We start from the raw sequence: 26795 nt of genomic DNA, 5'->3' as shown, positions 1-26795 counted from the left end.
GCAGAAAGGCTTCCACTTGTTTGTAATAATTTTATTGAACTTTATAATCAGAAAGGTAAAAACTAATACAATCTAAAAACATGAAAGAGTAAAAAGAAAAAAATGAAAAGTGCAGAAAAGAAAAAATAGAAAAGAAAGAAAAAATAATACTATGGTAAAGAAAAGAAAAAAGATTAAAAAAAATGTTTCCCCCCCTTCACCAGAATAAGTATAAACAATTTTATTAATTTATCACCTTCTCTTAAAATACAATACATGCTTTCTTCATCCCATATTCTCTTATCTCTAAGCAAGTCTTTAAAGCCTCATCATTTAGAACTCATCAGCAAAAGTCCATTAAGGGTTACCAGAGATAACAACATATATATTCTAATCTTGATTAAATAAACCAACTTTATATTACTTCCTTTACTTTTAACAATCTTGCTCTTTAATGCCTTCAAATAATGTTCTAGAATATTATTTCTTTTCATTTTTTTCCTCTGTCCTCATAAAATCCTTCAAAACTTTAACAAATCACCTTTTGTAAATCCAATATAGAAAAAGTAGTCAGATCACTCTTGATTTATTTTGTATATCCCTTTTTATTATTAAGACCACTATTTTTCAATATGATTCTTGTTTAAATCTGTTTTCAAGTTTCAGTCTTCTCTGATAAAACATGTTCCTCTTTCATAATATCTTTTAAACACAATCTATTTATAATGGCAGACACTTGTAAAATTATCTTCTTTATCCATTGTTCACAAATATCCTTCAATACATCCAATGTTGAAGTATTTTGTATTCTGTATTAGTAAATCATATTTTGGTATTCTTCTCCTTTAATTGTAATAGTTACTTACTTTTAGTTCCTTCTAGTGTCCAACCTTCAAAGTTCCATCCTAACATGTTTTTTAACAAGGCAAGACAATAGCATTTTCCCCCATGGAACAGATTCTTATAATTAATTCAAAACCTTATTTCAAATCCATCTGAACCATTAGTCTACTTTCCAAAATCAACATTCTAATCACCTATTTGCTATTTATTTCAAAACAAAACTTGTTTTTCCTTCTTAAACTTACATTTAAAACTTCTTTCATTAAGGATTGAGGGAAAATCACATCGTATGTTATAAAAAATGTGTCACTCCAAAAATTCTTAATAATAAAAAAGCATTTCTGAAAGTGATTAAGAAATCAGACCCTGCAAACTTTGCACCTATATAGGCTACATTACATCTGTGAGTTTGATTGAAATCCTTCAACTATTAGCTGATCAACTCACAAATCAATCACAAAAAGCCTCAGTTCCTCCAGTCTATTTCTAAGAAGCAGAATACAATTTTGATCTCATGATCTTTCCTTTTTCCAGAGAGACAGAATTCACCGTCTGGCCATTGATTGCCACTGCAATGCCATCCCTACTCCTTCAGGGATGTCTAGTTTGCCATTAATCCTCTGGAAGTAGACTACATGCCTTCAGAAAGCTTCACTTGACCTAGAATTTATTTTACTAGTTCTCAGTATGCTACTACAATATATACTGTGACTGGTCAATTTGTTCAGTTATCTAACAATTTAATATTAATCTAGTAATTTAATATTAGATGTTTGGCTGCAAACATGTAAACAATATATGAATTCAAGCTATCTTTTTCATTTTTCACACCTTCCACACACAGAGAATTGTAGTGTTTTTCTATCTGGCCCCTGCTCCTTTAAAAAAAGTATTATCTGTCTTGTCCTATTGGTCCTGATATTCCTTTAACTCCCTAGACCTTAGTCATAAATATTCCCAAAATTTTATTTGTTTGTTAGCTTGCTTCTTCGCCATAAGAAGGAAAATCTGCAGAAGATTTGAGACTACAGGATAGCAAAACTATTAAACAAAAAAGATGGAACTGAGAGGGGGAATGATTAAGAGCCATTTATGCATGTTGACAGATTTAGTGCATGTCTGAATGTCTTCCAGCCTTAATTAGATAGCCAAGATTTGCAATCATCTCTTAAATCACTAATTCAAATACATAGAGGGATGTGATTCAGAGAGACAGTATTTTCCCAGTGTAAACACAAACTTACACTCCTTACTGGAGACACCTAAAATTTTGTGCAGTTTTTTTTTTTTTAATCTGCACTGCTGAGACTATTTCCCAGGTCAAATGGTTGCCCGACTAATATTACATTTTTTTCAATTTATGATGCAATTATTGGCCTAAAAGATGTAGTTATGTTAATTTAGAATACAGTGATATTCAGAAATGTAGTTTGATTAGAAATGATTTACAAATGAATGCCCTGTAAAAAAAGAAAGAAAGCTGGATAGCTGGATGTGTGGGTAAGAAGGTAAGGAAATAGATTGAATAATGTGAAAAGAGAATGCCATCACTGTGTTTCCAAACTGTATCTTTTCCATTTTCCAGTTGTTTATTTGACAGACACATCTGCTTTTTTGCCTTACTCTCAGGATGGCTTGAGAATCCCTGTCAATTTTCTCTGTTATGTTTGTTTGCTTGTTTTAGTGTATGTTCTTGATGAAGATAGAGAAGGTACCTCTGACGGGATTATTTTCTTCTGCAGATTTTATATTATTCTGCTGTTTTCAAGGCTTCCCATTCTTTACACAAAAAAGAACTATCTCATAGGTAGATTTCTGTCCTAAAAACTTCCTTTAGAATTTAATTGAAACTACATAACCCATACTCCACTGGGCTAACATTTCAGACACATTTCCTTACATAAACTGACAAGTGGCTAGTAGCATTGAAGCAGCCATAACTTCCCCAAATTTAATTCCTTCACAAATTTTAGACAAGTTTTTTGTTAATTTTAGACTCTATTTGAGATTTCTTGGTTCAAATCTGTTGACCCATGGTGCACTATGTTGCCTAACTAAAGGTCATGATGAGAATTTTAGTAGTTTATAGATATAAGAAGCCAGGGAGATTGCAAATCACGAAGAGGAAATTAAACAATGAAAAACAACATACCTATCTGACCATCTGACTTGACCATTTCAAAGCTAAATGAATGCAATATCATGCTTCATCCATCAGAATTTCACCAAAATTCTTTCCTCCTGAAAACAGGTTTGAAAAGCAAATTATCTTCCACCAAGATCAGTGGATATAGAAAGTCTATAAAGGTAAAGGTTCCCCTTACACATACATGCTAGTCATTTCTGGCTCTAGGGGACGGTGCTCATCTCCATTACAAAGCCAAAGAGCCAGTGCTGCCCAAAGACATCTCTGCGGTCAAGTGACTGGCATGACTAAATGCCGAAGGTGCATGGAATGTTGTTACCTTCCCACCAAAGTGTTCCTTATTTTTCTACTTGCATTTTTACATGTTTTTGAACTGCTGGGTTGGAAGAAGCTGGGACAAGTAATAGGAGCTCCCTCTGTTATGCAGCGCTAGGGATTCAAACCGCCGAACTGCCAACCTTTCTTATCAACAAGCTCAGCATCTTAGCCACTGAGCCACCACATCCCTATATAGAAAGTTCTTTTCTATATAGAAAGTCCCTATATAGAAAGTCTATACACATCTGTTAAAATGCTAGGTTCCTGAGATGCAAAAAAAATCAGATAAATCACTTGAGAATGTGTTCCACCTTTAACATAAGCTGTACAATTCAATTGAAAAAGAAACAAAAATCTTCTAGGGGGGAAATAGTAAAAAAAAAGTACAATATGGTTGCATAAAGATGCACACCTTTAAATTAATATTTTTGAAACATCTTTTGATTTTATGATTGTATTCGGTCTATTGGGGTAGGAGCTTATCAGCATGGAACATTTTGCCTTGGGAATCCTTGCAAAAGTGCTCCAAATCTGTTACACTGCAAGAACCTCCCTTGTGCACAGCTCTCTTCAGCTCACTCCCCAGATTTTCAATTGGATTAATGTCTGGAGTCTGGCTGGGCTATTCCAAAACTTTCATCTTCTTCTGGTGAAGCCATTCTTTTGTTGATTTGGAAGTATGCTTTGAATTGTTGTGTTGAAAGGTTGAAAGGCATTTTAGTGGAGGCTTGAAGGTTCCATGCCAAAATTGACTGATATTTCAAGTTTCCTCCACCTTGACTAAAGCCTCAGTTGCAGCTAAATCATAATGCTGTTACACAATGTTTCACTGTAGGTATGGTGTACTTTGGTGATGCTCAGTGTTTTTGTGCCAAACACACTTTTGGAATTATGGCCAAAAGGTTCGGTGTTGATCTCATCAGACCATAACACATTTTCCTTCCATGCTTTTGTCAGATTTGGTGTAGCTTTTGGCAAAATATAGTTGGGCTTGGACATTTTTGTTTGTTTCCATCTTGCCACCCACCCCACAACCCAGAAATGCAAAGAATACAGGAGATTGGTGTCATAAGTAACATAACCAGTACAAAAATTCCTGCAACTTTTTAAATGTTGCTTTAGGTCTTTTGGCACCATCAGACAAGTTCTCTTCTTGTTTTTCATCAATTTTGGGGGGACATCCAGTTCTTGGTAATGTCACTGGTTGTTATTTTCTCTACTTCTTCACCACTGTCTTCACTGTGTTCCGTGGTTTATCCTGACTGATACTTTCCAACAATGAGATGCCTTTGACCCTTTGTAAGACCATGGCTTTTGACCCTTTGTAAGACCATGGCTTTTGCTTTGACCCTTTGTAAGACCATGGCTTTTGCAGCCCAATAAATGTCAGAAAAATTCTACCATAACAGCTGAACTTAATGTGGGCTTGGTCGGAGTCACTTTAATTGATGGTGGGTATGTTCTGACGTCAGTTGTCAGTTTGAATGTGATTGGTTAATTGTTGGTTGATGCAGCCACATTATATTCTAGTTTCTTTTTTTATTTTCTCCCTTTAAGACTTGTTCTTTAATTGAATTTTACAGCTTATAAATTATGTTAAAGGTGAAAAGAATTCTGATTTTTACATCTTAAAAGCCTGGAATTTTAATAGGGGTGGCGCGTGAGGGCTTTCTATATCCACTGTGTTTCAAAAGAAGGAAAGAGCAAAATGGAAAGAGGAGAGGACATCTAAATTGTCCCTGCCCCCATTCTTCTTGAGATTATTCTAAACCAGGGGTGTCCAACCTTGGCAACTTTAAGACTTGTGGACTTTGCTTTGCTGGCTGAGGAATTCTGGGAGTTGAAGTCCACAAGTCTTAAAGTTGCCAAGGTTGGACACTCCTGTTCTAAACAAAGAAATAAAGATCTAATTATGAAGCTCCATTGCCCTGTCTAATTTTCTTAATTCCTTTGGGTCCAGCATTAGCCAACAAATATAGAGAAAAGCAAATACCTTCAAGCAGAACTCTAGATTTTGAATAAAAGGAGAGTTTCCCCCACACACACACCAGTTAAATAACCAAAGTAACTGCTAATTTGTGGTTTAACAAATGTGTACAGTGTAAAATGAATACGAATAATCTGTCAAGTGTATTTGCTTGAAAAATGGAGTATAAAAAGATAATGAAACCTCTGCACTTATCTTCCATTCCTAGATGCTAATTCAACATGTTAAATTAGCTTGGATATTGCTACAAGATGTTGCACATTATTCTTGCAAGTTCAGATAACTGATATTTTAAAATGTAATCTGTGCTAAGCATTCCGTGCAATTTGAAGGCTTGTTTTTTTAAATAAAAACTAACATATTCAAAAGGTGGCATTGAGAAAGCATTTCTTCTGCCTTTGAGCTTAGATGTAAACCTGAATATGACAAGAAAAAGGAGCTAGCTAGTTATTAAAGCTATTAATCCATTGTCTGGTTGCTGTTATAATTTACAGAGCATTTCAGCCATTTTGAAGGTCTTCCCCAGGTTGACTGCACTATACAGTATGTCAACTAGAACCAAGAAAACAGGAATTTATTTTTCACATCTTCCTACTTTTTCTACATTTTTTACGTTAACTGGTTGCAAGAGATGTAAGAAAAAAACAGACTTCTCTTATCAGCTACAGTCAGCTCCTCATCATGACTGTGTGCCTTCAGGTTCTTGGTTTGTCCCAATTCTGTTATTTCTGAGATCTGCACTAAAATTGAAGAAAAAGCTTAAATTTGAATATTTTATCTTCAGAAATCAAACAAAATGATCTGATAGAATACTGAGGAAGCAAGTATGATTGAGATTAGAAATTTTGCAGAGCATTCTTCCATAAATGCTTTCTCATAATGCCACTGTATTTTGCCTGAGGAGTTACTTAGATTTGTTATGTCTTTGTGGAAAACCTAATGCTATAAATTAAAGCCTATATGGAAACCTTATCCAATGTAACATGCACAAACTGAAAAATGCATTCATCTTATCTATCCTTCAAGAATCATTTACTGTTTCTTGCCTAGGAAGAACTTCCAAATTCACTGTGGATGGTTCACTTGAAATACATTATCAGTAGCAGCCATGAAACGCTACTAAAATTTTATCTCAAGCTACTCTGCATCAGTTCTGTTTCTTCCAAATTTAATAGGGAGACAATTTATCTATGTAGTCATTAAGAGTCAGTTCCAACTTGATAGCACAAAATCAATCTATTAGAAAACTTAGTAATGAAGAACAGAATAGAAAGAAGCATATACAGTAATACATAAAATGTTGTTTGGCTTTTAGGAATATGATTTAGCGGCTACTAAGGTTCTTAATAATATTTATCTTCCCTTTTATATTGAAGGCTCAATTAATTTGCATGGCAGGAACAAGATGATAATCTTTTCTAGACAACTTGGAAGAACCAGTTTTTATTTCCCATAATGCTCCCTATATTACAAGACATTGAGGAAAATTTAAAATGGTAGTCTATAAATTATCATTAAATAATAATAAATTATTTAATCATATTTATTAATTGACTTCGAAGATTGGTAATTTATGATAAAATATTAGTGTGCATGCCCTCTCAAATGTGACATGGACAATATACCTAAATAATCAACACAAGTAAGGAAGAATCAATTAATATACATTTCCAGTAGATTTCCAGATCTGATTTGTTGAAGCAGCAATTTCAGTGTTACTCAAAATGCAGGATGTCCTGGTTCTATTTCCAGCCTTTATACTTGGTGATAAAAGAATGACACAGTCAGCAAATAATATATATGCAATTGTCAGAATTTGGAAATGGCTTGTTACCGTGTTTCTCCAACAATACGGCCTCCACCAATAGGAAGGCCCAGCATGTGTTTTGGGCATAAAATCAATTTAAGCCCCTCCCCCAAATTTAGGCCTATTTTAAAATATGCAAAATAAGGGGAAAGGCGGAGACTTGCCGTTAGGAGCGCCGGCGGGCCGGAATTCTCGCCACCAGCCGCTCCTAACGGGCGATCATGGCTAAGCACAAAGAGCTCCCTACTCCCACCTTTGCTGCAGACACCTTTGGCACCCGCCGCTGTTGCTTTCCCTTCTGCCCATTACGCCGCCACGTTTGGAGCTGCCGCTTCCGTGATTGGAGCACGGTCGCCATTTGGAGCTCCAAACGCGGAAGTGGCAGCTCCAAACATGACGGCGGGCGAAGTTCAGAGCGAGCTGACCAAAATAAAAAGATCGCCCACCGTCATGTTTGAGGTTCCGCATTTGGAGCTTCCGCCGCCGTTTGGAGCTCCAAACAGCGGCAGTGCTCCAAACACGAAGCCGGTTGCTAAAGAGCCAGAAAGCAGCAAGGGCGCCAGGTGGAAAGTACAGGGTTGCGATCACACGGAGATGCCCAAAGCGCAGGAGGGTGAGACGGAGGGGAGGGCGGAGTCATGTAATTGACGAGAGTGAAGGCAGTAGGACGACTCTTCGGGCGGAGTGGTGCTTGGGACGCATGCGCGCTGCAAGGAGGGAAAGGCGAAAGCTCTTTAGCAAGGCATCGCGGTCTCCTCTCTTGCTTGCTCTGAACTTGCGCGACCAAAATAAAAGATCGCCCGCCGTCATGTTTGGAGCTGCCACTTCCGCGTTGGAGCTCCAAATGGCGACCGCGCCCAATCACGGAAGCGGCAGCTCCAAACGTGGCGGCGTAATGGGCAGAAGGGAAAGCAACAGCGGCGGGTGCCAAAGGTGTCTACAGCAAAGGTGGGAGTAGGGAGCTCTCTGTGCTTGGCCATGATCGCCCGTTAGGAGCGGCTGGTGGCGAGGATGCAAGGGGGAATTAAGTCACCCCCGAAAAGACGGCCTAGCCGTTTTTCAGGGCTCAAAAAAATAAGGCCCGGCCTTATTATGTGAGAAACACGGTAGATATAATCTGCAATAAAATCTGGTGATCTTTCGTCACCTAATGTAATTCACAATATTGTTATATAGAATTTTTATGTCATGTCACAGTTTTAAGAAAGAAATGGTGCAAACTAGCCAAGTAGTGTACAATATGCTGGAAATTTCTATGTATTTAATATCAAATAAATGAATTAAAGACAATATGTTTTCTTTATCCCTCCTGAAACCACCACAGCTGCAAGCAGGGATTGTGTTTATACGTTATAGTGAATAATTAGATCATAAATATCACCACTTACATTTATGATTGTAGAGATGCCCAAATTGCGAAAAGATTATTACAGTTCATTTCTATATGATTACTATTGTTTACTTCCAATAAGGGAGCATTAGTCAGTTACAGTAACCATGCTTTGATGCCATATTCCAGAGTAGTAGTAATTATTAGATCATGCCTGTGTTGAAACTGATAAAAAGATTTATTGACTGATTGATTTTCTACATCACCATCTCACCTAAGGGGCCCTTGGCAGCTAACAAAGAACACCATAAAATAATATTAAAAATGACTAAAAGCACAGTTGAAATCAGAGTTGAAAAACAAGTAAAATGTTAAAAAAAATCAAAGTTCAGAAATTTATAAGACTAAAAAGTTAATAAGACAGAGGGAGTGCATTCAAGATAATTTGGATTATTGCTTAAACCTCAGGAAAACTTTGACCTGACATAAAGCTGCTTCCTGTATCAATACTTTTATTTGCAGGTTTCATAAAAAGCATCAAAATGTGCTAGAGTTCATTTATTAGTATAACCATGCATTGTTTTATCTGTTTTAAATATTCTAAGATGCATTTCATATAGTATTATAGGGAGTTTTATTAGTTCCAACAGAAGAGTGTTGTGGTGATGCTACCTTTTATTTGGAAATGCAACAGAGGTTAACAACATGGTATTTGCAGCTGTTTGGGTACCCATAGCTTTTCTAGATAGAATCTTCCACCCCAAGTCTCCAAATTAAATATAATCATGCAGAATCAATGAAATTGCCAACATTTCAGGAGCTTTGAAATCTTGTACGATTTTATACAATTTTGTGAAGTCCTCTAAGAATATTCCCCTTTGCTACATTATAAGTTGCAGTGATACACATCCACATAATTTGTATCACTTACCCATCACTGCAACTTTATAATATAATATAGCATGACAACCTGATGTTTATACAAGTTTTTCACTAAAACATGCACTTATCCCTTTCCAGGGGCTATTAGGAGTTAAAAATATTTCCAGGTCATTAAGTTCCCTGTGTTCTTGAAACAGCATTCACCTTTCAGTGGCAACTATAACTGTTTATATTATCATCAAAAGTCAGGTTTTGTAGTCAACCAACATTTAAGAGTCTGGTACAATTTTCAAAGTGCATGCAAACTTTACTACCATTAACAGCAGTACATTTAAATCTCCAGAACAGAAGGATTTCAAATCAGAGACTTTGTGCATTTTATTATTTTCAAAAACTCTTCTTTTTAAATCCTAAGCACATTAACATTTCGGAAACATGGCAAAGCTTAATATTGTGGGCAAGTTAAAGAAAAGATTTGGTGACATGACAATGTCATCCAGATTCATGTTTTCCTTAAAATTATATTTTTTAATTTGATTTGACCCCTTTGCTCTGCCATCTGTTTGGGTTTTTTCATGCATCCATCTCTTTTTCACTTGGTCACTTCAGTAACAGCTGTCAGGAAAAAACAGCCAGGAAGGACATCCCCTGCATTAGTGCTTGCCAAAATGTGTGCATGCTTCTATTAGAAAGAATGTTAGAATTCAGCCAGGATTGGTTATATATTATTGTAAAACATTTGTTTGCAATAGTATACCAAAATGTAAAATAGATCTAATCTTTCACCTGCGCTCAACATGTACTTTATTCCACAGTTTTGGAAATTTGTGGAAAATGTTTGAATTTTTTTATGTCACTAAGAGTTGATGAAATGATATGAGATGAGATAGACAATACAGAAATATGATAAACAAACAAACAAAACACAATATACTGAAAAGACCCAGGCTGCATTTGCTTGGTGATAGATCACTATCTATGTTTGTTTCCTAAAAGATATTTCTGTTTAAATAATCTCAGGACAAAACACAAAGGAAAAACAACCCCATAATCTGGAAGGTTCAATAAACATACAATATATTCAAATATATTTTTGCTCAAATGCCTAGAAATTTGCAATATTATAAAAATACATTCTCACCCTTGTGTACTAGGCCTACTCCTAATCTGCAACTGTTCATAGCATCTTCTAATGTTATGTAATTATTAAAGGAGAGGATGCTGTTAGAAAAAATAAGCAGTAACTCTAATTCAGCATGATAAACATGGTTTACTACATAACAATTCAAAATTGGTAATTTGTGAGCTCAGTATTCTAAACTCTCTGGAATGACCTCCCTTTTTTTAACATTCAATTTTTTTTATTATAAGCTTTTGTCATTTATATAAAATACAGAAAGTGGTTTGTTTTTTTTAAAAAAAAAAAAAGCTGTTTTAAACTTTTTTTTTTAAAAAAAAAAAAAACAGAATTCCAGTCTAGGGGGTAATCGATTTTGAGAAGCTTCAGCTGAAGTACATCTGGCATAATCAGGCTCTTGACCAGATGAAATTAGGCCCTAGCATTTATAAAACACCCAGCCAATTATAGTGGCAGTTGATAATGCCTGTCATTGTAATGGTGGTTCTTTACCACCATTACCACCTGATTAGTGTAATACTGTAACTTAGAGACATTCTTGAAAACTAGAATGGTAATTGTAACTATTATCTGTCTTGTCTGTATCTATCTTCCATATCAATGGGCTATCCAGGGCCCTAGCATTTCTCCCACCATGACAGTTCTGATCTGTTCTGTTGCACTTGTTGAAGTCTGAGCTTCCAATTTGATTTTCCTATAATGGGGTTTTTATAGTTCAAGTCTTGGAGAACTAAATAATAAACACAAAATTTGAGCATAATGAAAAGCTATGGTACTTATCTAGTCTTTCCTAGCAAGCACATTATAAGTGCCAATCTAATTGAAATCTAGTTATGACAGTCCCTCAGGATAGTTCTAGAATAAAAATTACAAGATATCTGTAATTATTAATTTGGGATCAGTTATCTAATGATAACTGTATTACATACCTAGCACATAAATAGTAGTTCAACTTCTATCTCTTCTCTCTCCCTGCATCTATTATCCAAAAGAGGCGGGGGAATGAACACACAGTACTTATCTAGGAATGTGAAAAACTGCGATACATTAATTGTTTGAAAATCTAAAAAAAGGTATACAAGGCAGAATATGGGGTGGCTATAACAAACCATAGTTCTACATATTCTATATACAAGTAGTCTTTGATTTACAACTGATTACTTAGCAACCATTCAGAATTAGTACAGATCCTGTTAGCCCGCAAAACATAAGCAGTTCATTTGTTTCCCCTCACTTATAGACAGAAATCTTGCCTATTTGCATCATTAAAGTTATAGTGTGAAAACTTCTTGTAAGCAGCTGATTTTGACCCTCTTCTTCCCAACCAAGCTATCTAATCCACGGGTGTCAAACTTGTGATGTCACATTGCTGTCATGTGACATTTTGCGAAGTTTTCCCCCTTTATGAAGGTGGGGTGGGTGGCCTGCACGTGACACATCTGGCCCACAGGCTGCCATTTGACACCCCTGATCTAAACTTTGCTGTCTCTTATTCCTCTGGAATGCACTCCCTCCTTCCTGGGAAATACATTGCACCGTAAACTCTCCCAAAAAGCTACTTCCAACCTGGTTTCAAAGTTCTGATGTCATCCACCTGCAGTCACATGACCACATTCTCAGAAACTGTGCCAAGCATCCTGCAGTCACATGACTGTGATTTACAATGGTTTGCTGGAAACCAGCATTAAGCTCTGATCCAGTCATGTGGTGACCTGCTTGCTTTACAAGCATCACTACTTATGATCATTGTCAGGCTCAATTAAGGTCATAAGTCAAGGACTACTTGTATTACTATTTAACTTAATTAAACATATATGTAAGGATAAATTTTAAAAATAATAAGTATTTAATCTGATTCCCATCACTTTGCAATGTATTTGTTTTCCTAAGATCCATGTGATGAATGGATATGCAATTATCCCTATTTAAGCCACAAGTGGATAACAGATTTTGACAGTAATTGCGACACTTATTGGTGTGCTAGTCTATTAGTCACTGTCAAGAATAGTCATGAGAATGGAAAGTTCTATATAGTTATACAGTTACAATTATTTGTAATTAAATTTCCTATTGTTCATGAGAGAGAATCTCTGGATATTCTCTTCCAGTTATTAATGTATAGGGCTCATGGATCTCTGTGGTGGATTATCATGATTCACTTACATGATCATGCAAATATACATTTTTTTAAAAAAAAAATTGCATCAAAGTCAGGTGTCTGTTCTCTTTGTTAGGCATTATAAGTACGTTGCGGATGATTGGAGAGAGGATAGTTAGCAGAGGTGTCATCCTCCATGTTTCATTACCCAACTCAGTAATATCATCAGTGCAAGTGAGTATGGGGGTTTTGTTCCCTGTTTAGAGTAGCGTGCCATGGGTTCTGGTGAGGGTGTGATCTTCTCCTTGGTACTTCCTTGATTAGGATATTGTTTTCTGCTTGATTGATTTTATTATCAATTATTTTAATAAGTAGTACATTGCCCACCTGATGCAGAAATCCTCTCAACTTTTTATTAAAAAAATACTAGCTCTATACCTGTGCTTCACTACGAAACTGTGATTGGGCTTAGTTTTTGGAGAGGAAAATAAGGGGGGAAATTGTGCCCCTGCCTACCAGCATCCCTTGGTATTCATCTGGCTCGCATCCTGTCAGTGTGTGAGAAAGTTGAGGGCTGTTTGGAAACTGAAGCAGTATTTGCTGTGTGAGCAAGAAGGAGACAGTAAGGAACTTGGGCGTGGCTTAGCTAGTTGCTGCTGTGAAACTAAAATTGAAACTGAAACTCCTCTCCTCTGCTTGTGTTTTGCATTTGGAAGAGATTTATTTTCAGGTGTGGAGAGGAATAGAACTCCTTAGCATCACAGCATGTTAATAATAATATACGAAATACTAATGCTCTGATGGTCATTTCGAAAAATCCTTTCTTAGTGAGCACCTAGAAGCCAAGAGGAACATATGTGCCTAATTTCAAGTTTGTAGGCTTTCTGTGAGATTTTGTGATGATGCATGAGTGGTATTTCGCTTTTATATGTATAGATTATTTTTATTATTTATATTATAATATTTGTAAAACTTATTATTTACAGAAATAATTATACACTGGCTTGGCTTCTTTTCTTTCTTCTGGTCAGTCACCAAGCTATCTTCAGAGTCTTAATATTAATATGTGACCCTATTCACAAATCAGTGCAGTGGTACCTTGATACTCATCTGGGATTTGTCCTGGGAGGCACAATGAGTACTAAAAACAACGAATACCAAGCAAACCACATGACTTACAATGTGGTTCTTTATCCCAGAAGAAGTATTGAGTCATAAGGCAACTGACAACAGCAAGTTCTACCTTGGACATTGAGTACCAGGAGAAAGATGAGTATCGGGACAAGATTTTTGCTTCAGAGTGTGTCAAGTGCCAAATTTGACAAATTTTGAAACAATAAAGTATCACAGTACTACTGTACAAGGCACCTGCTGGTGACATGGGAGTCAGAATGTGCAAGCTACATAGTGACATAAGCCCTGACCCTCTTCTATTTGGGTTACAACATTGTGCTGGTATTATATTGCATACACACAACCAGGACAATATTCCTTTGAAAAATATCTCCAATAAAATTATTTTCTCAGAGATGGAAAATGGGGAAGGTCCTCCTTTCCTTGTCATTAATTGCTTTTAGGTTAACTGAAGAAGGCCCACTGGCATCTATTCTGTACAGTGACCTGTCCTCTGCAGTCTGCCAAGCTCCAACATTTAACATGTCTTTGTTATCTCTTAATAAAGTTCTATGAGTTGGCCTTCATCAGTTATTAACATAACCTTTACTTTTAATGAATTGCTGCTTTGAGATTCTTTTCAATGAAAGCCATAATAAAATATTTTTATAGCAACAAAACGTATTTAAATCATACAGACAATTTTACGAGTCATCCTCAGTGAGCTCTTTAAATGTGTTTCAATACACATGAATTTAAAATAAATAATACATTTCCTTACCAAAATTACTGAGTTGGTATTCCCCACACAACTATTTTTTTTTATCATCATCATTTTAGCCATTGTCTATCCACTGCAGGATGAAAGCCTCTTTCGTATATTTCCAACGAATATGGTCCTAAGCTTTTTTGCTTTTTTTTCCAATTGGGCCTGCAATACTTGCTGATATCATCAATCCATCTTGTTTTAGGTCTCTTTTGTGGACATTTTTTTATCAAGTGGGATCCATTCTATTTTATTTTTTTTTATTTATGATTAAATATCTATGTTGCCCATCTCACCAAAGTGTTTGGGTTATATGTAGGTATAACCTACAGAAAATTATCCTGATTTATATATGTATTTATTTAGGAAAGTTACATGCCTTTCCCAAGTTATGATCCATAACTTGGGAAGGCTCACAGCCACAACAATAAACACATAAGAAAAACAATTAACAACATTCTCCAAACAGTGCCCAGTACCCCAAAGCAAGTGATTTATAGCAATAGCACTTAAACTTTTATAGTGCTTTACAGCCCTCTCTAAGCAGTTTTACAGAGTCAGCATATTGCCCCCATCAATCTGGGTCCTCATTTTACCCACCTCAAAAGGATGGAAGACTGAGTCAACCTTGAGCCTGGTGGGATTTGAACTGCCAAATTGCAGGCAGCCGATACTCAGCAGAAATGGCGTGCAGTACAGCACTCTAACCACTACACCACCAAGGCTCTTTATCATGAATTGAAGTGATTTGACACTGCCTACTTTTATGATACTCCTTCAGTTTAACTATCTAGTGGTTCGTCCATCCAAGAACTGACCAGGCAAGACTGCTAGATGCAGTTCTCTTTGTAGGATTGGCCATAACTTTCATTTCATCACCATCATCTTTATCATCCAGTTTACTTTGTCCAAGACTTGTGGATGGCTGATTGACAGCCAGATTGCAAATTCCAGGTTTATATTGGTCAGATTATAGAGATTTTGTGTTGCTGTGATTTTGCTGCTGTTGATTTTATTACATGTTTCCATGTTTGATTTCATAACAAGTATGGCAATAGTCATTCCATGACAAGAAAATCATTGCATTAAGGGAGCCATAGTCACAGGTTAATGCATATTATTATGAAAAGTTCTCTATATATAGTTGTAAAGAGGAGAGGAGAGAAGTCTGTTAACAGTCAGGGACACTTGGTGATTCTCTGTCTTCTGAAACCAAAGGCACACTGTACCATTCTGTTGAAGTTGTTCAAGGAAACAAGGACCATTTCCTTCCCTAAAAATAAATTCAGAGGTTTATTTGTGTCTGAAGAGCTAATATAATATTTAGTATCATATCCAGTCTGAGTGGAATCTGTTAGGCATTATTGGTAACACCTAAAAATGGGAATAAATAAATATAGCCCATGAAGGATATTGTTACTTCTTGCAATAGAAAATGCATTGTTTTACAAAATTAAACATATAATGATTACCTGTCAAATTTGGCAATTCCAAGATATAATGAATATTGCTAAAGGCAGCAAAGATAAGCTGACTGATGTCTAATTGACAACTACTTGGACATGCCAAAATCACCATTTCAAAGAGATTTCAGGGACTTTGTTTTCTTCTTATAATCTAACCACTGTGAGAAAGATGTATGCTATCACAATGTAGGTTAAAAAGGAATAGGAGTTTGATCACATGGTTGTGACTTCCATATTGACTTTTCTGACACACACACCTGGATGTGAAAGCCTAAGGCACTCATAAAAAATGCAGACAGTGATCAGAGGCAGGTTGCTCAGGAAGGACAAGTAGAAGAACTGGCAAATAGACTAGTTACTCCCACAGACCTGTGAAGCCTCACAGAGTTAACAAGAATCTGGCTACAAAGTCCTTGTCTTGGTTTCAAACACAGCTTCGGGGAGTTAAATTTTTGTCTTGAAATAGAAACTCCAAGAGTAGTAAAAGAAATTAATGGCTGTCACTTATCTGGAACAACATCAGTGGATCAGAACTAGGCATCATTCCAAAAGGCCAGCCAAAAATATAAGAAAATAGGCCACTTGTACTTTTTTCTTTGTCCTTCATTAATTCTTATTACATTGATAAAAACTGGTGCCATTTTGTATTTGTGCCCTTTCCTTCACCATGACCTGTAAGGCACTAACTATATTAACAATATTGTGACTTCAACAGATTTTAGATAAAGAAAAATTGGTTAACAAGAAATAGATCTGTAAATATATGTTGGAACTGGGAAAAATGGTTAGTTTTGTTTTGTCTTTTGTTTTGCAAATCTGTCAGGTGATTTGTTGAATTTGAGAGTTAAAAAGTAAGACAAGATTGCACTTTTTATATATTATGTTGCAAACATAAGCTTGTGAACTAAATTAATATGTTATCTATATATTAGTTGAGCTATTTGAAGTATTTAAAATGTAAAACCTTTAAAGCTCAATGCTTGTTTTAAGGGTTGGAAAATAATTTTGAAATGGGTTGCTCTAACCACCCTAAGAATGCTTTGAAATTAAAGCAGCTCTGAATAGACGATTCAAGTTCAACCAGACTGTGACTCTTCAAATTCAGAACATTTCAGGAATGGCTGGAATAATCCATCTCAACTTTACAACAACTATTGTAAACTCAAATGGGAACATAAAAAGGATATGTGATATGTAAAAAGTTCCCAGAAACATTGAGAGGAAAACCTGGAGTTTTTCTAAAGCTTGCTTCTGCTTTATGCCCCCTCCCCCTAAAAAATGGAGGAAGGGAAATAGATTATGAATTTTTTTCATTGTTTTTTCAATGAAATGAAAAGGTTTCTGTTTGAAAATACTAATTGATTGGAGGTTTTTTTTTGATGATTTTACAACTGCTTCAATTGTTCAAAGATTTAAACCCATAACAAAAAAAAAAGTGGGGGGGAACAGTAATGACAACAAAATACAGGCTTTTTATGTATGGTATGTATTTGTAGTTATGTCAGGGGGAACATTTAAACATATTTATAAATCACTTATGTGTCTTCCAGGAGATGTCATACATGCATGTGCATTGGTTTATATTTGGAGGACCATAAAATTGATTGTTGGCAAATAAGTGAAAGAAGGTGTCCATTGAAAAGCACACAGAAATGGATTTGTTTCCTCCAGAAAATGTATTAGGAAAGAGCTATCATCATCCCTTTTCATATAAGAAAATTACAATCTACTAAATCTACTAAAAACAAAATCCCACAAAACAATGTTGAAAATGTGGACTTTATCCTCTCAATGTAGAATCCAAATTTGTGCCTATTCCACAAAATGCCACATTAAGTGGGATATCATATAAGTCAATATAAAGTGATAGTTCTGAGACATCCTTGACTTGTAAAAAGAAAATTATGTACTTTAAAAATATTGTAAGTCTACCATAAGATTACGAGTGCATCATAGCTCTGATAGTTTAGAGTAGATGGATTAACATATCAGAAAATTGCATGTTAATGTAAAGTTAAAAATGCTGGAAACATTTCCTGGCTTTAATATCAGAATGCAGTATTTTGATTCAACATCATGGGTGTTCATGAGATTTACAGGCACTAGTGTAGGGAGGGGGCAAACTTGTGGCATCACGTTGCCATCATGTGACATATCGTGACATTTCCCCTTCACGGAGCTGGGGTGGACATGGCTTGCAGGTGACGCATCCGGCTTGTGGGCTGCCAGTTTGATACCCTGCACTAGTGTGTTTTACAACAGCTGGACAAAGATTAAGATTCAAATTTATCTATCAATGCAACAAAGATCTTCTGTGGAGATCTTTGTTGGCAGATTGATTTCTCTATATAGTGACTATTTTGTTAGAGATCCTCATCCAGTGATGCAATTGGTTTCAGCAAAATGGTTACTAAACAGCCTATCTCAGAGTGTCAAACTCAAGGCCCGAGGACTGGATCCAGGCCATTGGGTGCTTAATTCTGGCCTGTGGGGGCAGCAGTGGAAATGGAGAAGGACTGGCCTGCAGTACCTCGCAGTCCTCCCAGGCCCCATTTTCAGCCTGGATGGCCTCCTGAAGCCCCCTGCAAGTGAAAGCAGTGCCTGGGGGGCTTCAGGAGACCATCCAGGGCACCCTCTGGGCTCTGTTTTTGCTGGCAGAGAGCTTCAGGAGGCTGTCCAGGCCAAAAACAGGACTGGCAGAAGGCTTCAGAAAGCTGTCCAGGCCAAAAATAGGACTGGCAGAGGGCTTCAGGAGGCCATCCAAGCCAAAAATGTCTGCAATTTTCACTGACAGAGGGCTAGCAAAACAAACTAAGAGCAAAACAAAGCAAAAAGAGAAATGTTTCCCCTTTTGCATTTGAGCATCCAAGAAGGGACAGGAAAGGAGAAAGGGAAAGGAAAGACGAAGAAAAAGAAGGAAAGATGGGAAAAGAGCAAAGAAGGAGAAGGAAGGAAAGGGGAAAGAAGGAGAAAGAAGAATGAAGAGGGAAGGAAAAAGAAGGGAGAAGGAAGGGAGGGAGGGAGGGAGGGAGGAAGGAAGGAAGGAAGGAAGGAAGGAAGGTAGGTAGGTCCGTCCTGCCTTAGTACTTGGCCACAAGCAGACAGCAAGGCTCCTGTGGAGTACAATGGTTTGGTACTCTCCCTGGTCTTACCTTCCTCTGTCAGAGACAGTGGATCCCCCCAGGTGCCCTGACATGAGTGATATCAAGCTGTCCATATCCACGCCGGCCACCCCACCCCACCCCCGAGGTCAAGCACAACCCTGATGTGGCCCTCAATGAAATTGAGTTTGACACCCCTGACACCACTTCCTGAGCTGTTTTTCTCCACAGCACAGCACTTCCCTAAATGTATTATTAGCAAATTAACAAACTCAGCTCTGTGACTCAGCTCTGATTAGAACCATCCCAGAACCCTGCTAGACTGGTAGCTGCTACCTGAAACTGGCCAGAACTTAATCAGTTTCACACTGAAGATTTTTATTATATGTTTCCTATAAAGATATTTTGTTATAAAGATTTGTTGTTGTTCTAAATGGGCACTTTTGTTGGAAAATAAATTTATTACAATTGTTTTTGTGACTAGTCACTACCCAAGGCAGTTTTTAAATGTGGATCATCTGCATTTTTTGTTTAACCCTAACAAAGCTGATGAGGAAGAATCATATTATATATCTGATTTGCTGATGGATGAATAATAACAGATGTGCTTTGTTTGCAAAAAGCCTTCCAGCTGGGTCTTTATTCTTTTGGGAAACAGTTGTTGATATTTTTATCTGGGCAGGATAGTGTTAACAGTAAATTAGTGTTTGCTAATAATACAAATATTATATGTGGCAGTAACCTCATTATCTGTATCTTGTTGGTCTACGTCTTTTGATCAGCTGACACTATTCATAGGTTATCTGATTAGCTGATTCTCTGGTTTTTGGGAAGTCTCCCAGGCTACATAGATCCTTCTTTTGTTTCTCTTTGCTGACCTACTTATGTGCAAGAGGCTTTGAAAACATTGCTGGAGCTTTTTCCTTTTGTTCCCTCTCCCCCTTCAAAATCACATGCCTAACCTAGTTGGGCATGAATCTTTTAAAACTTTGCAGCTCTCATTAGCACAGCAGCATCTCTGTAATGTATCTTTCTATATTGCTTCATTGTCTTTATGGATTCATTGTTCGAATAACATTAATTACAGAGCATAACATGCACACTGCAAATGCCATTGATTAGCCTGGGTGTTATTTTTTTTAAAAAAAGATAATTACAGTCAGAAGGCTTTTCCGAGGCATCCTGGATTGAGGGCTGTGTGCTAATTGTTCTGTTTAAGGCTGCAAATTAATATGAGGCAAAACACAGTAATCATCTGAAGGGGAATAGATCAAAACAGTTTAAGTGGGATCACAGTGAGGGACTTTATTGCTCTATCCTCCCTTTTCTCCACACCATCACATTTTTACATTTTCATTTTAAGGAAAAATCTGAGTGGGGAGGGTGGCTGTATTATGAAAATATATAGCATTACTCCTTAAATCTAAAAACAAGAGAGTGTGAGAGAGCAGACTGACTAGAGTGGTACCCAATGGTGAAACGCAGCACTTCTCATCCGCAGAAGAAACTGCAGCATCCTCTACTGCAGAAGCGATTTGTCCATTGGCTTTTCCACAGCATGTGACCAACGGAGCTGTTTCTCTGTGTTTTTCCCCCCTTTCCTCTTCCATCTGTGTGCAGAGCACTGATAGGCCGGGCTGATGCGCAGACAATTTATCATCTTGATCTCCCACAGAGTCAGGGAGCTCTCCTGTCACCAGTATTGATTTCAGAGGATGGACTAAATTTCCTAGGATTTCCATTAAGAATTAAGAAAAAAGCTATAAGCACGCAGGGTAGCCAGGCAGACATGGATAAGAGATGGCACTGTGAAACCTCTCAGGTAGCCTTCTTCTCTCACGGCCGATGCAGACCAGAGGCTAAGCACTGCAGCATGCAGGGTTTAAGAGACTGTTAGTCGAAAAGCAAAAAATAATAATAAAAAATAAAAAATAAAAAAGGAGAAGGAAAATCATTTGTACCAATTATTGTTTTTAAACAAAATTGCTTTTATTTGAATTAGAAATTGTCTCCTTGATGATTGCATGCCATTAAAATCAGGAGTTCAAATTTCTGCACGCGATCAGCTTTTCAATTTCAGGATCTTTTTACGTTCAAGAGAATAGCACTTTAAACCCTGATGCTTTTGATTTTCTTTATCTGCTGCTTTTCTAATCCATTGCTTGTGTGTTTCTGTGTTCATGTGTATGTGTCTTTAATTTTTGCATGTTTGGAAAAGGGAAAGAAGGAATCAGTGCAAGCATGGGGAACAGACTTTTTCAATAATTGCTAGGTTATTTTGTTATTAATGACCTGGTGATTATTTTAGTTTAAAAATGCTTAAATTCTGAGTGTGCATGATTCGGAGCACAGTTTTGCATGTTGTGTGTATATATGTGGATTTGTTCCTGTTTCTTTGTGACTGTTTACCGAGCAATGAAATATACGTGCATTATTTTTTTAATGCAAAGGAATAATTGCCTTTGGTTGTTTAACATTGAATGGTAAATAATGCAAAAGAGCATTTTTTTTGAAATTGCTGATATATTTCTCAATGGGGGGAATCTGCATCCTATAACAATGTGGGACTTTTCTGTATCGTGTGGGGGAAAGAGATTTAACTATTTGTTTCTTATGTGTAAATGATACTAACAAACCTCCAAAGCATTGATTGTTGTGTATTGAAATTATTCTAGAATCATTCTTTATTCTTTCCAAAAGTGAGGCATCAGTTATGTGTGAAAACCATTTTTGTGCTTAATGTATGTGCATGTTGACTGCTATGGAAATATTGCCTTGCTTTTTCACAATCTTTTTTATGCCAATAAGAATGAAAGGGGTTGAATGTTCTATGTAGCTTGTGTGTACCAGGAGAGTGATAGCAAGCTCATTTACACAAGGAGACAAGCATATGATAAGAGATGAGAATGTAAGACAAAAGATGTATTGGGAAGAAGAAGGAAAGAAACAAAGGATCACCACAGAGAGAATAAATGGTGTGTTTGTGTGTGGGGGGGGGATGTTTCTACCTCCTCTGTTATTAGAAGGGTAAATGATTCATATCTCTTGAAAGCTCTGTATAATTATATATTCACTAGAACATGTGCCTTGGTATTTTTGGGGAAATGTTAATCCATTACAATTCATATGGATTGCTTTTTAGCTCTTTATTTTGATTTTGAAGAAGGGCTTTCAAATGAGAAATGGAAATTTATCTAGCTTTTATTTCAGTACAGAAGTTTCTGCAAAGTTTCTCTCTGAAATTGTACCCCAATATTAATCCTCTTTGTGACTTGAGCAAGCTGTTTTCTGGTACTGGGCAAAAGTATTCTCAGTCTTTCATAAGTTAATTGTGAGCTTGGTTTTGTGAGGTCAGGCATTTTAATTGTGCATAATGTGCTGCAGAAGCTTCACAGCTCTATTATTACGGTGGTAGTAGTATTATTTTAAATATATAGTTTTACTGATTTTGGAACAATTTTGTCAAGGGGGTAGAAATGATGATATTAGCAGAGAGAGATTAGGTTAAATTACTGGGTTCTCTTGTTCTGAAAAACTTCTATCCATGTTGAGTTTCTATCTAAAAATATTATGCCTAAGAATGTTGCCATTTCTCATCACAGTTTTCCTAATAGCCATTTATCTTGGATCTCTTGGGCGTGATAATTTGACACAGCTAACAACTGTGAGAAGAAGAGGTGAAGAGGTTAGGTCACCATGGAAATTGAATTGCTTCCACCCCAATCCTCCATCAGAGAAGATCCTTGCCAGTTAATGCAGAGTTAATTGGCAGAACGAGAGCATTAAATCCATCTACTTTTGTAAGTGAGATGGCAGGGCAGCAGGATGCAGGCAGACTGCTTCCAGATTATACATGCTCTAATTATTAAGACTAAGGTGGGCTCCATTTTTGTGCACTCCAGAGCTAATGTCTACAGTTGACAGAATCAAGAGGCAATGTTTTTCTGGACTCTGACTGCAAGTGCAGATCAGGGATTCACAGCTATCAGGGATTCACAGCTCCAAGGCACAGCTGTAGTGCCAGGCTTCAGGACACTGGTAAAATGTAGAGCCTGACATCATGGTTATAGATGTCTGATGATTGACTGAATGTTCTCCTAGCAGAGAAAGAAAAATGCCCTCCTACCCATAGAAAGAGAGCAATGGGGAAGAAATCATTCACCATGTGTATGCTTTGCGTAGACATTTTGTTTTTGTCTTTCCTCCCCATGAGAAGACTATTCCAATATTGGTGCATCTTTTCATTTTACTCTGATTCTGCAAATTACATAAAATGTTTCTCATCAAACACAAGTGGTATTTTAGGTTTTAAAAAATAGCTTTCTCTTTTCAAACATCAAAGCATTTTTGCAATTTTGCAGACTTGAGTACTAAGTTTTTCATTTCAGGTATTACCTGCAGTGATAAATGTGCTAGATTTTTTTTTCTTTTCCATTGACTGCATTATCAACAGAGGAAACTGAAGGCAAGCTGTTTTTACTGTTGAGGTTGCTTGTAAAATAATGTGTAGAAGGTCTTCCTTAGGAATGTTCAATGAACCAATATCTTTCTCTTACAGGATCTTGGTTACCATTTGGCTTCTCTAGAAACTTTTTGTAGCTATGATATAGTTCAGCCTTCCCAAACTGTTGCTTTCCATTGGTGTTTGGATTCTGACTTCCAGATTTTTTTTAGCTAGAATGATAGCCAGACTGTCTGGTAATTTGGAGAGTTGTACTAGCTAGAGTTCAAGAAGAGGGTGGCACAGTTCTTCTAAATGTTTTTTTGTAATTGTTCTTTTACAGATAATTTATTGTTGTGATACAAGGTGGTGATGAAACTGGTTTTAGGAATATATATGCTTTCTTTTTTATCTTTTCTATTTTACTGATTCATACTATTACCATTTATTGCCTTCTTTGGGTAAATGGTTTCAAATACACTTTGAAAAATATGCTTATTTGTTTATGTATATGCCACATTTTGGTTCCCCCCCATTTTCAGTTATGGATAACTTCTTTCAAATGCTCAGGGCAATGTTACATATAAACTGGATCTATTCAGAATCCAGATAAATAAGAACCAAAATACCTTTTACATTAAAGTTACATGATATGTGTATTTGAGATTATTATTTTTTTGTTTTGCATTGCATTGCTTTAAAATTACCAATGGCCAGAACTGGGATTGAATTGTAATTTGTTGCAAAGAGTGAATATACCTCTCAAAGCTTTAACTGAGGAAAATTGCCAGGGAAGATTTTATTGAGACTGCATTAAATGGAGGAAAGATTTTTTTCTCCTTTGCTATTCCTGATCCAGATTCCTTCCTCTGCAACAGCTAAGTCTGTAAAACAAAATATGTCAGGATATATTTTTCATATGCAGCTATTTCTTATTCCTTTTTTCTTTTGAGATATGTTTTGTTTTTTTCCTTTTTTTCTCTTCTGTATATGAAATAGAAAATTAAAAAATAAACAATATTTCAGGTAAGTATACCAAGAATGCATGAGTTGTAGAAATATTCAGGTAAGCATTATTAGATTCTCATTTGCAATAGATTTTCCCTAGGAAATTCAGCCTTTGGAATGAACGTTCCAATTTCATGTTGTTGGCTGATTTCTTCTACTGAAACCAAATACATTGCAGAATTATCCCTGCATTCAAAATGAAACAAGTCAGAAACCTACATCTATACTGTAACAAGTTACTTGATGCATTACATCTAGAACATATAGATGCATTACATCTAATAACATATTTCCAAACCTATTCCAGGAAGAACATATTTCATATATGGGAATTACCAGCCTGCTGAATCTACTTCTTTAGAAGTTAGTTCTTTATTGTCTACCTTCACTTGGTGCCCTATCTCTTCCTCCTACTCTCTTGGTTTTCTACTGATCAATTCCATCTCAGGAAGTCAATCAATCTTCCTTCCTTCCTTCCTTCCTTCCTTCCTTCCTTCCTTCCTTCCTTCCTTCCTTCCTTCCTTCCTTCCTTTCTCCTTCCTAATTTTTTGCCTCAATCTTGGCAGCTTGCTTGGTTTATGCACATTCTTCTCCCATGCAATTTTAATCATCAGCATAGAATTCTTTGCCACTTACAATATCCATGACAGTATTTAAATTCAAAGAAAATTCCATATTCTAGTGATGAGATAGTTACAGTCAATTACCACAAATGAGGAAGAGGGCTGCTGATGTTGTTAAATATGAACGTCAAAGGTGAGAAAATTTACACAGGCAAAATTGTGGTCAAAGATTGCAAGGAAAGGAACTATGGAAAGTTGGAACCAGTTGGAAAATTTAGGAACTTGACAGGAAGACTTTAGACTGCTGGGCCTTTCTAAAATCTTCTAAAATATAAGGCTGTTGAAGTAGAAGTGGAGAATGATTTGCTCTCTATAAGCAAAAGAAAAATTGCAAAAGACTTCCAAAGTAAGGAGAAGCTAGATGAGTCCCTTGAAAAATAAATCATTATGGAAATATTTGAGGTTATGAGTGGATCACTACAGCTTTGACTGAGAAAAATCCACCATATTCTACTGTATGAAAAATGTCTTAGTAATAATAGGGAGCATTAATACATACAATTTCCTTAATAAAACAAATTTAGTATGTGCTGATCTCATAATGAGATTGTCTATATTCCTCTCAAACAGCACAAAATAGAATACTTGTCTGTATGGTGGGGTAAAATTATCTAGGCAAAATTATGCCTTTTTTTGCACATAATAAGTCTTATGTGTATGTATTTGGTGAATAATTGCGAGAGGAAAACTTTATTTATTTGTTTATTTATTTTATTTATTTAGTCAATCAATTGTAAGATAACAGGTATAAGTATAAACATAGTTATGAATACATGAAATACATGAAATGGGTACCTATAAGAAAAAAGAAAAAGAAACAATAGGACAGGGACGGTAGGCACATTGGTGCGCTTATGCACGCCCCCTACTTGAATAACTTGAATAACTCTATCTTGTTTCAATACTTTATAGCTAAAGGCAGGATGCAAAAAAGATGGGAAGAATACTGCAAATCAGTAGCTGCAGTTTACCTTCCATAGGAATGAAACTTACTCCATGGGAAGCAAAAGTTCTATCAGTGCAGGAGAGTGTCAGTGCTATGAAAGTCATACAAAAACTCAGAAGCTACTAGCTAGAAAAACGTTCAAATAAACACTGTTATGTGTGTATTGGCTGGCTGCCAAGAGCCTGAAAGTTATTGACAACAAAAGGCATCCTTAAGATATTATAGTCAATAGTGTTGGTAAATTTAGTTTATCATAATAGAAAGTATCACCACTGAACTCAAAAAATAAGAGTAGTTACAAGTAACATTAACTTTTTCTGGACAAAGATAACTCCTCTGAGTGGTTATCTTAAAACTAAGAGATAGTTTTAACTATTATCTCTTTTAACAAAGAGATAGTAGAACTGCAGACAATACAGGTAATCCTCAACTTACAACAGTTCATTTAGTGACCATTCAAAGTTACAACAGCATTGAAAAGAGTGCCTTATGACCATTTTTCACACTTATGACCATTGTAGCATCCCCATGGCCATATGATTTACATTCGGATGCTTGACAACTGGTTCATTTTATGGTCCCAGGCTCGTGTAATCCCCCTTTTCAACCTTCTAACAAGCAAAGTCAATGGGGAAGCCAGATTTATTTAACAATTGTGTTACTAACTTAACAACTGTAGTGATTCACTTAACAAATGTGGCAAGAAACCTTGTAAAATGGGGCAAAACTTGCTTAACAAATTTCTCACTTAGCAACGTAAATATTGGGCTCAATTATAGTTGTAAGTTGAAGACTACCTGCAG

The 26795-nt window shown here is 36.4% G+C and overlaps 1 protein-coding gene across 28 annotated transcripts in view; it reads left to right on the top strand.

Moving 5' to 3' along the window:
* NRXN1 (neurexin 1) overlaps window positions 1–26795 on the top strand; it is a 928975-nt gene that overhangs the window by 859603 nt on the left and 42577 nt on the right. The window contains exon 1 of one of the 28 annotated variants that reach the window (XM_087960786.1): window positions 20596–20796. The exons of the other annotated variants lie outside the window; for them this stretch is intronic. Coding sequence (XP_087816912.1) covers window positions 20764–20796 — 33 coding nt within the window. The 5' untranslated portion in view covers window positions 20596–20763. Of the gene's footprint in view, window positions 1–20595; window positions 20797–26795 lie in introns of those variants that run through there. 28 annotated transcript variants of the gene reach the window in all.

The sequence above is a fragment of the Notechis scutatus genome, chromosome 1 (assembly GCF_049901735.1).
Source record: "Notechis scutatus isolate UNSWTSFEM ecotype Mainland chromosome 1, rNotScu1.2, whole genome shotgun sequence".
Classification (NCBI taxonomy): domain Eukaryota; kingdom Metazoa; phylum Chordata; class Lepidosauria; order Squamata; family Elapidae; genus Notechis; species Notechis scutatus.
Note: the sequence above shows the minus strand (reverse complement) of the source record. Positions and strands in the feature narration are given on the sequence as shown.